The 13,091-nt window shown below is 31.2% G+C and overlaps 1 protein-coding gene across 2 annotated transcripts; it reads left to right on the plus strand.

Moving 5' to 3' along the window:
• Positions 1-2,757: 2,757 nt before the first annotated feature.
• LOC7495960 (uncharacterized) lies at positions 2,758-4,643 on the plus strand. 2 transcript variants are annotated; one of them, XM_024588832.2, is made up of 5 exons: positions 2,758-2,920; positions 3,051-3,182; positions 3,315-3,364; positions 3,564-3,795; positions 3,923-4,643. In XM_024588832.2, the coding sequence occupies exons 2-5, from the start codon at positions 3,119-3,121 to the stop codon at positions 4,543-4,545; spliced, it is 969 nt and encodes a 322-aa protein (XP_024444600.1). In that variant the 5' UTR covers positions 2,758-2,920; positions 3,051-3,118; the 3' UTR covers positions 4,546-4,643. The 2 variants fall into 2 exon arrangements, with proteins under 2 accessions (XP_024444600.1, XP_052304260.1); XM_052448300.1 differs by having other exon boundaries at positions 2,804-2,933.
• Positions 4,644-13,091: the final 8,448 nt, after the last annotated feature.

Raw genomic sequence — 13,091 nt, forward strand, 5'->3', positions numbered from 1 at the left:
TTTTAAGATCTTAATAAAAATTAAAGAAACACATTGAATAAGGTTATTTTAGACTTTGAGTGGGAATATATAATACTACACTTTATAAATAATTTACTTGCCAATTAAATGATTTATGAAAGGAAAATTCAAAAAAAAAAAAAATTGGGCATGGAAATATTTATATAAAATATTTACTTGGCATACAAATAATTAATGTATAAATTATAAATATATTGAATTCCGGGTAATGATAAAGATAATATTTTAATTAATTAAAGTTTGAAAATAAAATAAATAATTAGTAAAAAAAATTATTAATTAAAATGAGTTTAAATATGCAATCATTAGGTAAGAAAAGTAAGAATGACAAGGAAAATATATTGGTGTAAACCCTAATAAAAAAATCGATAATGTTATTGTAAAATGGTAACAAGTTAATAAATGAATTAAATGATTAAAAAGTAAAATAAATATATTTTGAAATAAAAAAATGGTCACAAGGATTTAGTGGAATAAATAATACGATTCAGGAAAAGATGATACAAGAAAATTCAGATTTTTTATGTAAATTCACCTATCGACTAGTTTTACATAATCAAACATAACTCTCAATCTAACTGCCAGATCGAGCTGAAATCTTATGATGAGTTTTAAGACATTGTTCTAACACATTGTTCTATCTTAGGTTAATATTTTATGACAATCTAGGTTTAGGAATGTTGTATAATAATGTCGAAGCTTGACCAAAACAAAATAACATGTAGATTTAATAATGATATTTTCATAAATAAGTTGAATAAATTGAAAATTTCACCTTCTTCCTCTCCTTAAAATAGCCGATTTTTTTGGGAGAGGAAAAAAAAAAAGAGTTCTTCATCTTTCTTGGTTTTTACTTAGAAAACTTAGAAAAAATCATGATCTAGAGCATGGTAGGTGAGAGGTTCAGAGTTTAAACACAATAATTTTAAAAAGGGAAATTAAGTGAGAGAATAGGAAGTTAGAGAGAGAAATCATGACAAAGTGAGAAAAAAAAAGGAGAAAGGGTGAATTTGTTTTTATTGATTAGCATTTGAAGTTCATGTGATTGTTGAGTAAGGAGTTCTAAACTCAATTATACAAGTTTGAGTAGAGATAAATGGATTTTTTAGTGAAATTCTTAAATTTCAATTAGGATTTTTGGATGAAAATTAGGGGAATTGTGAAATTATGGTGGAATGATGTAATCGGGATAGATTGGGTTATGAATAACTCAAATAATAAGTGAATGAAAAAATAAGAATTGTGTTTTGGTTAAATTAGGGTCATCCTTAATAGATAAAATGGAACTAAAGTAAATGTTTAATTATTGTATGTATTTAGTATATGAAGATATGTTGATGATGATTAGAATTAGATTAAATAAATTATCAATTTTTAATTGATTTTCTTGTTAGTATATATATTGTGAATTAGGGTAAATGTACAAAAATTAAAAAAATTGTGTTAATGGTTTATAATTAAAAAATTGAGTTATTTTAACATGTTTAAAGAAAATTTATAAATAATTAAAGATTGGATTATGGAAATAAAATAAACCTTGGTCAACCATGTATTGTTTTGCGAAGAATTGGATAAATGTAATAATTTGTGTGTATTAATGGGACGGTGTTAATAGAGAAATAATAGTTATTATAAACATAGAAATTGATATATATATATATATAAAACAAATAAATCAACACATAGGGGTGAAATTGACCCTTCAATACTGATAGAACTGGACGGAGGCTGCTGGAAAGAGACTTCTTGGCCAAGGGGCGCCACATGCAACTCCCACATGGGCGTTGCGTGTCTACCACGAGAGTTAGATTTTGGATTTTTTATATAAAAGATTTATTTTGAGATTTTCGCAATTATCCCAAGAAAACTTCCTTTAAACCATAGTTATCATACCCCCATTTGAAGATTAACCTGATTAAAAAGTCAGGTTTTAGGTGAGATGAATTGATATAGGTTAACCCAAATAATTTAATTTTTTTTTAAAAGAAAGTACTTTAAATTCTAATATTTTATATAAAAAAATTAAAAAATAATCCATATAAACTATACATGTTATAAATAATAAAATTTAAAAAATTATTTTAAAATGTTTTTTATCCCATATTAAAAAGATACTATATTAATATGTTATCTTTTTAAGATGAAGTATTTAAACTAAAAAGATTTTTTATTCCATATTAAAAAAACATAATTTTTTTTTTGTGAACATTGAGTATATATATTAAAGAGTTTCAAATTCCACATTAAAAAAATAATTTTTTTTTGTGAATATTGAGTATATATACTAAAAGACTTTAAATTCTACATTGAAAAAATAAAACATTCTTCTAGTATTTATATAGTGAACTTTAAAAAGGGTTAATAACCAACTAAAAAATACAAAAGAAAATAGGTCTTTAGCTAGAAAAAAAAACACTTTTTTTTTAAAAAAATGTCTTAACTAGGTTTTGTCGGGTCGTCCAGGTCAATCAACTTTTGTCGGGTTTTTTTTCATCCCGATTTTTATTTTATCCGGACCGGTCCAACCATTGAATTAACTGATTCTAAATTAACCCACCAAACCGATATAAATTTAATTACTATGCTTTGAATTAATGCCTCGCCTGTTGACAAGAATAACTCTGATCTAATTATTCTTTAATCCAAGTTTTTTCTAATTTTAGCTTTATACCCATTTGACCAGGGAGACCATATATGCTGGACACCTTAACATCACAACCGTATATAAGAGCACGAATAAAAATAGAAAAAAAAAATATTATCTCTATCTAAATAGCGCTGCACGTGGCGTGGATAATACAACAGCTCAGGCCAGAAGTAATTTTGACTCCGAAGTTCAAGATTTAATTATCCCAGTGAACGGATGACAATTCGAGCGAGCACTTTTAGCATCCAACAGGTATATAGTTCAGGTGCTGCTGGTTCGAAATCTAGACATAAATCCCCTTCGTATTAAAAACAATTCAGCTTTGCCAAAAAAAATAAAATGGCGAAGGTAACTGTGTTGCTTTGTTTTTGCATTCTAGCAGTCTTTGGTTCTGTTAATGCCCACACAGGAAAGGAAAAGGTTGGTATCTATGAGCTTAAGAGAGGAGATATGTCCTTGAAGTTTACCAATTGGGGGGCAACTCTTGTCTCCTTCGTTCTCCCTGACAAAAATGGTAGGCATTGTTACTCTTCTGTTCATCTCAATCATGTTCTTGATTTATGGCCTTTGGGTAGAATTAGAGGCTCCATATTCTCTCTTTTAAGTGTTTGTCCTCTTTTCCACTCTTTTCTCTGGTGTGTCACAGGAAAGCTGATTGATATTGTTCTTGGATACGATACAATTAAGCAATACAAGGTAGGGTTTCACATCTTCATTAATTTGTAGCTACCTTTGTTTTTGAAAGAAAGGAGGAGAGCTGAGGGAGACGCAGACAAATCATTGGGCTTGGACATAAATTGTTTCATTACATACGGTTTATGTTGTGTCCTAATGGGTTTTATATCCACTGATTCTTCATCTTCTGACAGAAAGTTTGGTAAATAAATTTGTGCAGAACGATACAACATATTTTGGAGCCATTGTTGGACGAGTCGCTAACAGAATTAAGGGTGCTCAATTTAAGCTAAATGGACACACATATAAGCTAGTTCCTAATGAAGGGAAAAACATGCTTCATGGTGGTCCAAAGGGATATGCTGATGTTGTTTGGGAAGTGACCAAGTATCAGAACAAGGGTCATAAACCTCACATTGTTTTTAGCTATCACAGTTTTGACGGGGAAGAAGGTTCCTGAATTTCTGTCTCACTGCATTTCTTTAAGATAAAGATTTACTCCATGTCAATAGCATCTTAATTTTTTTTCCAAGAAAAAATGGTGAAGATTGTTCGTTCTCCTTTTTTGGAACTCTGCAGGATTTCCTGGAGAGATACTAGTCACTGTCAGGTATACTCTCCTTGCAGATAACCAAGTGACAGTTGTAATGAAAGCCAAGAATATTGGTAACAAGGCAACCCCTGTAAATATTGCCAACCATGCTTACTGGAACCTGGGAGGTCATAACAGTGGCGACATCTTGTCTGAAAAGATTCAGATTTTTGCGTCCAATTACACACCTGTTGATAACGACCTTATTCCAACTGGGAAAATCGAAGCTGTGAAGGGAACTCCATTTGATTTCCTCAAACCCGAGGCCATTGGAAGCAGGACCAGGCAACTTCCTAAAGGTTATGATATCAACTACGCTCTTGATGGAGTTCATGGTGGCAAGATTAGGAAAGCAGCAGTGTTGCAAGACGAGAAGTCCGGAATTGAAATGGAGCTCTCGACAAACGCCCCTGGGTTGCAATTCTATACTGGTAACATGATCAAGGATGTGAAGGGAAAAGCTGGATTTGTGTACAAGGCTCATGCAGCTCTATGCTTGGAGACTCAATGGTATCCTGACTATGTTAATCAACCCGACTTCCCTCAATCTATTGTGGAGCCTCGAAAGAATTACAAACATGTAATGTTGTACAAATTTTCATCACATTAAGGGCATTTAGGAGTTAAATCTTAATATGCTACATATAATGATATGAACTAAAAAAAACGAATATTTTTAATAAAACAAACCCGAATGTTCTTATTCAAGGATTTCTTTTTAATATTGATGAAAATACTTTTTTTTTTTGTTAGAAACATTGTTTTCTAAGCTTATGAAAGCAAGTATCAATTAAAAAATTAAAAAAATCATGAATAAATCGTCCCTCCACAATCATATGAAAAAACATATAAGAATAATAAATTTAAAAATTTCTATAAAATAATTACAATAAACAAATTAAGAAAGATTTACAATAAGCAAATTAAAAAACTTAATATTTTATTCTCATTCAATATTAATGAGTAAGTTATTTTAAAAATTCTACAGATAATATCATCACAAAAAATCCTTTTTAAAATGATGGTATAAATTTTACTTCCAACATGTTTTTAAAATAAAATGCAATGACAGTTAAAATATATATTTGTTAAAAAATTTTATCATTTGAAATAAGTTTGAAATGATATATCTTCAATCTAAAATAAATTTCCTTATTAATTCATCTTTTTATTATTTTAATGAAAAAAAATTAATTGTAATCATGTTTTTTAAATAAAAACCCATCATGAACTAAAAGCAAATTTTAATAAAAATATTAAAATAATATCTCAATATTTTATACATTCATGAAGGAAAAAATAATTAATTAATGTAATAAAATCATGTAAAAAAATTATCAAAAAATAATAAAAAAATTATTTTCATTAAATATCCATGAGTATTTGTTTTTCTTTTTTGCATATAAGGTATATAATAATTGAAAAAGAAATTATTAAGATTCCTATAAAAAAAATAATATTATTTAAGAACTATAGGAAATCTAACTAATAATTTAAATATAATATCAAATATTTTATTTATAATGCATTTCATTCAAAATCTTAAAACATAATTGAAACAAAAAACCATAGAAAAATGTCAGGCAAATGGGTCAAATAAATTAAGCCTGCATATATGGCACAATATAAAAAAGAGGTGGTGCAAATGGATCTACAAGGCTAGGCCAGTGCACCTAGAAATACTTATTTCTTTATGTTTAAGAACGGACAACGAGTTTTTTTAAAAAGAATATAACACATAACGTGTGGTTTGCTTGTTCAGATTTCAATCACCAAAGAAATGGTTGGAAAGTTAAGCCAAGTTTTTTTTTGGATATAGAAAAATATTTTCCAACTATATTTCACGTAATAAACACCATAGTAATCTCAATAAACCAATTTATAGCCTAAAAAACACTCATAAATTAGTCCAAAACACAAAATAAAAAAACAATCTGCATTAATCTCAATTTATATTGTTTGGCAAGATGAAAGGTAAAACACACCTTAACTAAAATCCTATCATTAGAAGGAACTCAGAGAACCCTTAAAACAAATTTTTTTGGTGATTGGAGTGTGGATGCCAACCACTCTCTCTCTCTTTTTCTTTATTTTGTAGTGACTTTTTCTCTTCTTTTAAATTTTAAAAAGAAAAACATAAAATAAATTAAGTTTAGGACTGAAACATTAAATTCTAAAAAAGGACCAAAACTAAAAAAGATAAAAAAAATTCAAGGACCAAAATTTACTTTTCTATGCCTCATTAACAATTAAATAAATGGTTCTTTGTTTTCGCATTAAATTTGATTCATGTTGTTTTAATTTTTTAAATCCATAAAATTAATTCCAATTCTACAAGATTGAGTATCAATTTGAAGTTGGGATTTTTTTGACACTACAAATATGATGTATAACACTACCTAAAAGGAATTATAAGGTTTTAAACATAATATTGAAGGATAAAATTAAAAAATAAAAAATTTAAGTGCGCAAAACGAATAATTTTTCAAAGACAAAAAAGAAGGTTATGAACCATATGCACTTTAGTAGTCCATTAAACACTTGGGTGTAAAGCATAATTAAAAAAATAGTATAACACTATCTTCATTTAGTTTATATAATGTAATTTAAGCATTAAATCTCTTTTATTAACTTGGAAAGTTATACCAACTCACCAATATCAACTTAAATGATTCAATTTATTTTTTGTTAGATATCAATTAAAATTCTAATGTAAGTAAAAATCCTTGATAAAAAGGATTTTTTGTTTATATTAATTAATTAGAATCCTTAATAAAGTCGTGATCCAGGTTATGAGATGGGGACAACCTAATAAAAAAGCAAATTCAATGTTAAAAAACCTGTGACCTGGGTCATGAGATCAAGATAATCTTTTAGAAAAAAAATTAAAAAATCAACATGATTTAACTAGGGTTAAAATGCTAAAATATACGCCTCTAGTCATGAGACCAAGATATCCTCATAAAAAAATAAATCAAAATAGATTATGAAGTTCAATTCATAACCGACCCAATTTGAATGATAAAATTGGAAGAATTTTCAATTAAAAAAATAGAAATAAACAACATGAGTCAACTCAAGTTAACTCGTGAAGCACTATTCCCGGGTTATGAGGTTGAAATAACCTAATAGAAAGCAAACAAAACAAATCATGAAGACTAATTTCCAATTAACCCAATATTAAAAGATGAAATTAAAAAAAAATATTAAAAAAAAAACCTAATTCAATCGGGTTAATTCAGGAGTCATGTCCAAGTTGTTAAAGATAATAACGACGAAGTAACTGGGGTAGAAGATGTATTTTAACTAGTTAAGTGAGTTGATCTATATCGAATTGCTTTATTTATCGAGTTAGAAAAAAGATTCAAATTTTCATGTCACTAAGAATATTTATGTTCATATCAATTTTGACAAGTTAAATGATATATTGAATACCAGTTGTTGTAACCTAATTTTGGATTCACCAAGATTTTCTTGAATGTTGTTTTATTTCTATTATTATTCATAAAAATCCAAAAACAATTAAGAAAAAGTTTAAAATTCAAAAATATATTTTTCTCGGGTCAACCGTATCTTTCCATAAAAACCAATTCCACCGGGTCAATACGGGTCAAACCATGTCGACTAGGGTAAAAAATGAGTTTTCAAGTCGTTTCGGGTAAAAACCGTCATTTTGGTCAAAACCGAGCCCACCGGGTCAATACGGGTCAAACCATGTCGACCAGTGTAAAAAATGAGTTTTCAAGTTGTTTCGGTCAAAACCGTCATTTTCAGTCAAAACCGAGCCCACCGGATCAATACGGGTCAAACCATGTCAACCAGGGTAAAAAATGAGTTTTCAAGCCGTTTCGGTCAAAACCGTCATTTTTTGTCAAAACCGAGTCTACCGGGTCAATACGGGTCCAACCATGCAGATCGGGATAAAAAATGAATTTCAGGCCATTTTGGGTCAAAACTGTTATTTTTGGTCAAAACCCAGTCCACCGGGTTGATACCCATCGAAAGTTTTTTTTAGTGTTTTAATATAATTTTCGGTAATTAAAATTGATTTTTAGCAGTTGAAACGAGCTTTTTCTAATACTGATTTGAATTTTTAGTTTTATCCATATAAATATTTATTATTATATGTAATAAAACAAAATCAACAATGCAGAAATTTATCGTAGTAGGCGGGGCAGTTATACCAACAGTAGGCGAAGTAGTTGTGGCAATGAAATTTTTCTTTAAAACAGATCCGTGTCTATGGCTATAAATAGCTAGGAGAAGAAAAAGAAAAAAAAAAGAAAGAAAGATATTTGTGATTACTATTTAAGTTTTTTTTGCTATTACTTCACCCCAGTAAGATATTGATTTAAAAAAAAAACAATTTGAAAATTTCAAAAATATCCCGACCATTAGATCTAATAGTATTTAGTTCTGGACCTTTGATTTAAAAGGATACAATAGGACTTACCACACTAGATTAAACCCAAATCCATCTCAGCCCTTAAAACAATCGGCCCTTCGATCCTGTTGTGCCACGTCACCCGATGCACCAATCTTTCGGTGTACCGCGCAACACCAGATCAAAGATCAGCCCATCCGGACCGTCCAATCAACTTGCAGATCAAGTCAATCACAGCCGAAGGATCAGTTCATCCGCGATCCAACGGTTCCCAACCGTCAGCTGCACCGGTATACCATGCTCGCGTTCACATCGTAGCGAATTCTCAGAGTCTCTCTCTCCTCTCGTCGGCGAATCTCTTTCTCTCATCCGATCTCTCATTTCCGGCCGGTTGAAGCCTCTTAACCGCCACATAAAGGTTTCTAGCCTCATATACAGAAAAACCCCGGCCGGGTTCAGCGTTTTCTCCTTCCTATCTGGCCGGAAAAAGGCCGCGATTTTCGTCGGCCACCCGAAGCTTCAAACCGACGATTCTCCCTCATCAGCCATCAAAAGCCGTCGAAACCACCGTCATCAGAATCCTCTCCCTCAGATCTACCAGAATCAACCATTTTTTGGCCAGAAATCACGCCGGAAATTTCACCGCCTCCAACAGTAATTGCGTGTGATCACACGCGCCACCAGGGGCATTTTCATAATTTTCCGAGAAATTCAAGGGTATTTCAATCTTTTACCTATACAGTGGCACTCGAGTTTTGGGAAGAATATAGGGGATTTAACCAACAGACGAATTCAATGGTAGGAAAAAATTCCATCGATGATATTGTACTCAGCGACTAACTCATCAATGGACAATAAAAATCATTAAAGAGTTTAAGGAAGAATTCATAGGATTGGATTCAATGATGAAAATTCATCGATGAATTTAAGGGTTTTCAAAAGATTTTTGAGATTTTTGAAATGACCAACAAATTCATTGATTATTCTAAAATATCTTGTCGATGATTTCATTGGTGATGTGCTAACATGTGAAATCATTGATAGACAAAAAAAAAAAAAAAAAAAAAACTCACCGATGGATTGAAACCAAGATATACAAGGAAATCTCTAACTTTCCCCTATTTTCCCTAAAATTCATACTCTCTCTACTTTCTCTCTTCTCTCTCTCTCTCTCTCTTTCACCAAACGATTGATGTTTTTTCTTTTTCTAGAATTGGGTGGTGGGGACTCTCTCTCTTCTTTAGATGATGACACAAACTCTCTCTCTCTCTCTCTCTCTCTCTCTCTCCCCACTATTTAAGGTTTGTAAAACCCTCTCTTTAGATATATTTGAAATTAATTCAATGGATAAGTACACAATTACAATTTAGACTTATATTTCAGGTTATATTTTATTTCTTATCTTTCCTATAAATGAATATGCTTTTGACTTTTGGGCTATTAGGTTATGTATTGGAATTGCTCATGATCCACTACACCATTAAACAGTTTTACTGACGCACTAATTCTGTTGGTGAAATAATTACTGACAGCCTCACCGACGGAACACGCCTGTCGATATAATAGTCGTCGGTAACTCCTATTTTCGTCGCTAATTCTGTCGCAAATAAAAAAAACCACCCACCGACGGAACACCAACGGACTTACAGATGGATACGCGCACCAAAAAAAAAATTTTCCCGCAGGAAAATTTCCGACGAACTAAATCCGTCTGAATTTTCAACGATAATTACCAGCGGATGATCCGTCGGTAATTATGGCATCGGTGGTAATTGTGTGGCAACTCTCTGTGAAATACCGATGAAAATTATCCGTTGGTAAATCCGTCTCTATTAATCACCGACAGAATATGTCCGTCGGTAATTATGGCATGGCGGTAATTGTTTGGCAACTCTCTGTGAAATACCGACGGACCTTATCCGTCTGTAAAGCCATCGGTTTGTATTTAAAATATATATAAAAAATAATTTATTAATAGTAAAAAAGCTTAATAAACAAATAAAATTGGATTAAACATTAAAAATATAAAAATAATGTTAAATAATATTCATCCTAATATTCATTACAAATTTAATGTGTTTAAAAAACAAAATTAAACTAGAATAGCGGCGGAGCTGGAGGAGGAGGAGTAGGAGGCTGGTTGTTCCCGGGACCGTAGACCTGATTTTTATCGGGTCCACCAAACGATCCCACCTCCATCCACAAATCTGGATCGAAATCTAGATGGGTCGAAGGATTGTCCCCATATCTCTCCCTCAACCGGCTATTATAGATCATGAATTTTTTTTAAAAATCATCATATGCAATTCAAGATGCAATTCAAGAAAATAATAACTTACAAAATAAAATGAATGAACGAACATACCACGAAGTGCTGAGCACGGTTGTCCACGAACTGCTGCACCCTCTTTTGGCGGTCTTGACTCCGCACATGCGTCTCTACAAACAGCTCCATTGGACTCGGCTCACGTCCAAGAGACGCAGCCTAAAAGGAAAAAATAGGTTGAAAGTTAAATATATTATAAGGAATGACAAATTAATTAACGATAAAGTTCATTAAAATTAATCTTACCATCCGCTTTGCATGTGCGCTGAATGGGACGGATCCGCCAGTGTGCGTGGTCACCGAACCATGAATTCGCCGGTTCCGGTTGTCGGCGCCGGACTGTGAGCGCTGTGAGAACCGCTCTGAGGTCATGTGCTCAATATATGCCATCCATATTTCCCACGAGATGAATGGCGGTTTGAATTCCTGCCAAACCGCCACCTCATTCCATCCTTCAAGACCGTTATCCCTCGCATGTCTTTTTGATTTTTTTTTGGGTGTCATACCAAAAATCACTCAACCTACTTCCATAGTAACAAATTAGAATTTAAAATATAAAATTATAAAAAAAAATAAATATTATTTTCGATGTTACCTAGTTGCCGCGTGATTCTCCCATACCCTCCTCACAACATTGTTGTTCGCCCTATCGCACTCAAATTTGTTCTGTGTATATAAATAATTCATATAAAATAAAAATAGTACAATATATAAAATTATAAAAATCATTTATTAAAAATAAGCTGGAAATTAAAAATTAACACCAACCTGAAATCGCTTAAACCATGCATCGATATTAGGTTTCCACTCAAGATGTCTAGAAACCTGGCTCCATTGAAACAATGGAATCTCCATCGATGATTTAAACGCCAATGTTATAGCCCTTGCAGCCTCAATGTTTGTGAACCTGAAATTAAATAAAAGTAATAATATTAATTAGTTGTTCATAAAAAAAAACTAAAACTAAAACCTAAACAAACTTACATTGACAGATCATCCTTCCATTGTGCCTGGTACTTGCGAGTGAATTGACCCTGCTGTGAAGGCACACCGCTTCTGCGCTGTGAAACCGCGCTAGAAGAGGCAGCATCACAAGTTGGCGTAGATTCCTCGCCGTGATCAGCACCCAAGGATACGTCCTCCTCGCTGCTAGAAGAACTAGCTGCAACCGTCTGCTAACGACGTGCTGTAGATTCCATTCTATGCATCTACATAAATTCATACGAATAATTACATAATTAACTTCGATTATTTAAAAAAAAATCGACAGAGTCTCCCCTATACTGGGGGGTCCTAAGTTATCGACAAAATCATATTATACTTCCAATTTTATTTCACATCCCGATCCAATCATCCTGGATCTCAACCCAACTCATCATCATCAACACAAAACATCTTATTCAATAACATCATATAATGAAATTCAAGTAAAAGAATCAATTTCAACTATGAACATTCATTGTTAAATTGGTACTTAGAGTTACAAACATTAGATTAAAGTCATACATTCAAATTTACGGATTAATATTACATTTCAAGTTTTAGGAGACAAGACTCTTAATTTATAAATAATTACATGGTCAAAAGCAAAAGATAACTAAATCAATATCATTCCTAACACGACCCTAATGGACCTCAAAATAGAAATTATCGTGTACACATAAATATAAAAATGGAATAACAAGCAGTAACAATGACAGGTAAACAATAATATCATAAAATTAAGATAAACTAATTAAATTTAATTATATATTTCAATTAACATTTAAAACATAAATTCAACAATAACAATTATAGCAATACAAACAATAATATCATAAATTAAGATAAACTAATTAAATGTAATTCTATATATAAATTAACATTTTTAACATAAATTCAACAATAACAATTATAGCAATACAAACAATAATATCATAAAATTAATAAATAAAATGAAAAAACTAAAAAACACTATACAAAACAACCTAAAGACAAAACAAACAATACACAAAACTAAAAAAACACTATATCAATTCAAAATAAATTTGGGAATATAAAATGCTTACCTTAATAGTGTGTTGAATTTAAGATTTTATCTACAAACAATACACAAAACAAAGAACACCAAAAAAAAAATCATAATTAAAATAAAAAAAATACAAAGATAAAGAAAAAAGAATACATACCTTTTAAAACTACCACCAAAACAATAAAATCTCTTCCAAAAGCCAAATAGAAACGGAGAGGAGAAGAGAAATGGAGAAGAAGAGAAACAGAGCCGAGAGAAAAAAATGAACCAAATGGGGGGGTTTTATATATCAATTGTTTCGACGGAATTACCGATGGACTTTTATTGTTGTCGGTGGCATTAAATTCTGTTGGTAATACCGTCGGAAATTAATTGATATGCGCACCAAAAAAGTTTGAAAATCTCGCTAGACTTTTTGATCTGTCGGAAAATCTA

The sequence above is a fragment of the Populus trichocarpa genome, chromosome 17 (genome assembly GCF_000002775.5).
Source record: "Populus trichocarpa isolate Nisqually-1 chromosome 17, P.trichocarpa_v4.1, whole genome shotgun sequence".
In the NCBI taxonomy this organism is placed as follows: domain Eukaryota; kingdom Viridiplantae; phylum Streptophyta; class Magnoliopsida; order Malpighiales; family Salicaceae; genus Populus; species Populus trichocarpa.